Source organism: Prosopis cineraria, unplaced genomic scaffold, assembly GCF_029017545.1.
Source record: "Prosopis cineraria cultivar Desert tree isolate PC_DT_omini unplaced genomic scaffold, ASM2901754v1 PC10, whole genome shotgun sequence".
Lineage (NCBI taxonomy): Eukaryota > Viridiplantae > Streptophyta > Magnoliopsida > Fabales > Fabaceae > Prosopis > Prosopis cineraria.
The window spans coordinates 8,197,459-8,202,423 of record NW_026555341.1 but is presented as its reverse complement, the minus strand read 5'-3'; the positions used below and the strand labels follow the sequence as shown (position 1 = coordinate 8,202,423).

General features: G+C 38.9%; 1 protein-coding gene across 2 annotated transcripts; it reads left to right on the top strand.

Annotated features, from left to right (window-relative positions):
* The first annotated feature begins 861 nt into the window (after positions 1-861).
* Positions 862-4,510, top strand: LOC129323047 (beta-amylase 3, chloroplastic-like). Of its 2 annotated transcripts, none has more exons than XM_054969586.1 (5): positions 862-1,022; positions 1,154-1,723; positions 2,697-2,907; positions 3,007-3,117; positions 3,344-4,510. In XM_054969586.1, exons 2-5 carry the CDS (start codon positions 1,179-1,181, stop codon positions 4,124-4,126), a joined length of 1,650 nt encoding a protein of 549 aa, XP_054825561.1. In that variant the 5' UTR covers positions 862-1,022; positions 1,154-1,178; the 3' UTR covers positions 4,127-4,510. The 2 variants fall into 2 exon arrangements, with proteins under 2 accessions (XP_054825561.1, XP_054825563.1); XM_054969588.1 differs by having other exon boundaries at positions 876-1,057.
* The last annotated feature ends 455 nt before the right edge of the window (positions 4,511-4,965 follow it).

Genomic DNA, 4,965 nt, shown 5'->3' with positions numbered 1-4,965 from the left:
TAATAAAATAATTTTGTTAGTTGAAAATGGATGTTAAAATTTTCAATCTAGCCAATTTAGATCTGACCGCAACAATAAATACTGATATCCATTGTTGGAATGAATACCCAAAAGGATGTTTAGATCTTATATTTTCAAACTTTGGATTTAGTTGTCGTCTCTTGCATTATTATTATTATTACTTTTTTTGTCAAATAGAAAGTCACCACACCTTTTGTTTTTTTACCTCAAAGTCACCACCGTTTTGACTCCTTAATAATATAATAATATTATTGTGCGTCGCCTAGTCAGCTCTCTCGCTATCTCATCAATAGCCATGTTGGCGTCTCATCTAACACCGTGCTTCGCCATTTGAGGGCGTGTCTGGCAATAAATAAATAAATAAATAAGTCAAACTAAAATTACCTTTGATCAGAAGCAGTAACTTGTTTCCAAGCATAGAAACAATGCACTCGTGACTTATTTTTCCTTCTTGTGAATTTGTTTGTCATGAAATGCAAAGGAATGAATTTCTGACCTTTTCCCCAACAAAAAATAGAGTCACGTTATTTATGATTCATAAATATTATAACTTTCCACACTTTTTATATTTAAATAACGTTTAAGGGCTAAAATACACTTCTCAAGGAAAAGTAGAATGAGTATTTCAGTTTGGCCGAAATCATAGAATTAATTTTAAAATCGGTGTAAAATAAATACTGGGATTGAAGACTTGTAATTTTATGAGAATTTGTTTAAATCAAAATTTATGAATTCATTTTATAAAAAATCAATTAAATTCACTATATATATATATATTGAAATTAATGTCCATGATTAAATAATATAGTATGGCCAGAGGATCAATGCCTTTTTAGTGCTAACCATTTCAAGTCACACGATTCAACGAAGGGGAGGAGGGGAAGATCCGGTTCGGAGCTTGTCCAATCTTGGCGGTCGGAGTAACGAGCTCATTCGCTTGAAAGAAGCGGAAACAGATTAAATAATGGTTTCTGGTACACAGTCTTCCCTCTTCATCGCAGGTGAGGGATACTGAGTAGTGCGAATACTGAATACTGTAAATCTTCCATGCCTTGCGCACGCTGCTTTCTCTGTAACTTTTCTTTCTATCACTTCACACTCACAGATTTTTTGTTTTGGTCCAATTTTGCAGACTCCGTTTGAAACCCTAACTTCCAATGGCGATCGCTTCTCCCTCGACTCCGAGCTTCTCACCTTCTTTCTGCTCCACTCGGACCCAATTCACTGGCCTCTCGCGCTTTCCCTTGGTCACCTTGCCTCAGTCTCGTGCAAACCAAACTCGCTCTTTGACTCGTCGGCTTGTCGTATCGTCTCGGCTCAATTCGTCTAAATTCTCCGATGCTGATGGCTTTGTCTCGCCGGGCAATGGAGATTTCCCCTATGAACTCCAACACGATTTTTCACCTCAGCGTCAGAGGAGGGGATCGCCGGTATACGTCACGCTCCCGTTAGATGCCGTGGGCTCGGAGGGGCGAGTGCTGAGGCCGAAAGCTATGACGTTCTCGTTCAGGGCGCTCGCAATGGCTGGAGTAGAAGGCGTGGTCTTAGAGATTTGGTGGGGCTTAGTTGAGAGGAATGAGCCGATGGTTTATAATTGGCGAGGCTATTGGCAACTCGTCAAGCTGGCCGGGACGTGCGGCCTGAAGGTTCGAGTTGTCCTTGCGTTTCACCAGTGCGGCACGGGCCCTACTGATCCTAATTGGTAAGTATTCATTGACATGATTCCACTGATAAGGTCGTGGTGTATCAGGACTTGCTATTTATTTAAACGACGTTTCTATGGAGATTCTAAGATATAAATAATAAGGTGATTCTATGATATCTGATGGAATTACAACTGTGTAGTCATCGGTCTGAATACTTTGGATTTTGATAGCAATGAATATGGGAATTTGGGATAGTTTTGGTTGAGGTTCTTTATTCAAATAGTCCAACATCTCTCCGGTCGTATGACAAACTTGAATATATTTTGGTTTTTATCTGCATTACACTTTGTTTACTGAAATTCCCTGGCTCATGCTGCCAAGAGGGATGGTTACTTTATTAGCTGAGTATGTTTGGAGACAGGGAAGCAAAGCATGACCTGATGAAGTCTATCAGATTCTGTTGCATCTGGTTTGTAGTCCATGTGGGCAATTCAGTGCTATTAAATTTATCGGTTTAGAGAGCACACCCTATAGCTATTGCCCTTCTTGGGGAGTAGTTTCAATGCTTATTATTGAACCACTGCATTGATTAATTTTCATAGTTAATATGCTCTTCTTCAGCTGGAAGAAAAGGGAAACAGTCAAACAGCGAAGGGAGAAATAAAATTAAGTATTGACCGTTCACATTTTTATTTTCCGTCGTTTGGCCATTTTTATAATTTTCTTATAAACGATCCATTTTGGTGGTTGTTCATCATCTGTCACAAAGACTGGATCTTGTAAATCTTTAGATTTTAATGTCTGATTGACAGATAATTAAATTAGTATTTAATAGTGGGTACTGGATAGGAAGGCAATAACCATAACCCAAAGCTTTTCAATCTGATGTTGTATGCCTGCTGTTACTGGGGCAACTGTGATCTTGAAGTGGATTGTTTTAAGGTCTACTCTTGCTGGCAACTACTTTCAATGCCCTTCCTTGTTTCCAAGTTATGAACCTTAAACTCTGGAAGTTTGTCCCCTGTGTAGGATACCTCTTCCTCTATGGGTACTTGATGAGATAAAAAAAGATCCAGAGTTAGTGTATTCAGATAGGTTTGGGACAATAAGTACTGAATACATTTCACTTGGATGTGATACACTTCCTGTGCTCTGTGGACGATCTCCAATTCAGGCATATGCTGATTTTATGAGGAACTTCAGGGACACCTTCAGGCCTTACTTTGGCAATATCATAACAGTATGCTTCTACCAAAACACTTTGGGATGTTAATCTGACAAAAATTGAGGTTTTCTCCTATTAGGATCAGGTGCTCATTATAGTTTGTTCATTTTGCAGGGAATACAGATTGGTATGGGTCCTGGTGGTGAATTAAGATATCCTTTATGCCCTTCCCAGTTAATCCATCCTAGGCGCAGTGAATTTGGAGAATTTCAGTGCTATGATAAGGTTGATTGAAAAATTAGGCTTCTGCAGTTCTGCTGTAAAAGTTTTTGGGTTCTAGTTAACACATTTATGAGGTCTGGGTAATTTCGGCATAACTAACTCACATGCATCATCTTTTTTAGTTTTTCTATTTTTTTTTTCAGGGTCTTGAATCATCCTTGTTTTCAACATTTTTAATTGACCGTCATTCCTTTTTTCTTTCTTCCCTCTCTCCTTGGCTACCTGTCAGTATATGATTGCATCACTAAATGCTTGTGCGAGAGATATTGGAATGCATGCATGGGGACAAGGTCCTCCTCATGGCACCGGAAGTTTGAGGCACAATTTGTTTTCTACTAGTGATTATGGCCCTTGGAACTCGCCACAGGGTAAGTTTTTTCTTGAGTGGTACTCGGGGATGCTGCTACTGCATGGAGAAAGAATTTGTAGGGAAGCTGAAACTATATTTAGGGGTACAGAAGTCAACATATCAGCAAAAGTGGCTGCTATTCACTGGCACTATCTGACTGATTCCCATCCATCAGAGTTAACCGCAGGATACTACAACACTTCTGAGAGGGACGGATACTTACCTGTTGCTCGTATGTTTAGTAAGTATGGATTTGGCATGTGCTGCTCATGTTTTGAAATGCAAGATGCAGTAGAAAATAAGATTAACCCAGTTGGCAGCCCTGAAGGTTTTCTCAGACAGCTGCTGTTGGCTGCCAGGCTCTGTGACATACAACTGGAAGGTCAAAATTTTTCATCCAATTTCAATGACATAGCATTCGAGCAGGTGTTGAAGATGTCAAAGTTTTACGCAGAAGGGGTTGAAAAGCGTCCCTTCTCTTTCAACTTTGTGAGAATGGGAGGGAAAATGTTTGAATCCCGTTTTTGGGATCGATTTACTCGTTTTGTGAGGCAAATGTCAGATGGGAATAGCTTTCGAGCCAGATTAAATTCTGTTGGTGACGTGCGTCTTAAGTCCTTTTCTGGGGTTGCGGAAGTTGGACTGTTGTACCAGCACTGTTAAAATCAAGTTCCGTCTGCTGATATCAAGGTAAATTTTGCTGTAACACATCATTGGATGCATATAATCCGATGACCTCAGATATAGTGTCGTGAAATGTGTATTGTCTAGTAAATGCATATTCTTCTCATGGTTCTTCAATTGCTTTGTCGCAAATAGTTGCTTTTACGAAGTATCGATTTACATTACCCTCCTGATTTTGTAAAAGGGGGGAATATTATTCATCAACTTGTTCCCGCATTGCAAATGAGTTTAGATAGAATATTGAAAAGAGTCTTTGTAATACTTATGCTACATATAAAAGCATAACCTCCCAGCTTCTCAGCTGTTGTATCTTTCTTTCCAACTGGCTGGACCAACTTTAGGATTTGAGGATCAGAATTTCAATTATTGTCTTTTTTGTTTTTTGTTTTTTTGGCTCTTGTCGAACTGTATCCAGGTAAGCTTATATTAACTTATGTACATACTATAATATGCTCACCGGAATGATAAAGTCAGCTAAAGCAGATTCTTTTCCTCATCTGATCTCAGCAGTCAATGTCCTGCGGATCCCTGGGGATCTTATAACCCTAGCGAATGAGGTAAAGTAATTGAACCTATGCTTCTCATTTATACATATGTCCTGTACTCCTTTCTACGTGAGAAAGATCAAAGGCGTGTTTTGATATCATTTCAGGGGATGATTACTAGTTACTACCTTTGACCTTTTTTTTTTTTGGGCCAAATACTACCTTCGAGCTTATTTGCAAGTAACTCTAGCATGTTTTATAATATAAGGTTAAAATGTATATAGTCTTTCAAAACTTTGAGACAGTTGTATATAATTTTCTTCCTTAAACTTT

Excerpts from the sequence above, each read along its gene's own strand:
- LOC129323047 (XM_054969586.1), top strand. The coding sequence starts at position 1,179 with ATGGCGATCGCTTCTCCCTCGACTCCGAGCTTCTCACCTTCTTTCTGC. Across the intron at positions 2,908-3,006 it reads ACTTTGGCAATATCATAACA|GGAATACAGATTGGTATGGG; the intron begins GTATGCTTCTAC and ends TTCATTTTGCAG. Across the intron at positions 3,118-3,343 it reads AATTTCAGTGCTATGATAAG|TATATGATTGCATCACTAAA; the intron begins GTTGATTGAAAA and ends GCTACCTGTCAG.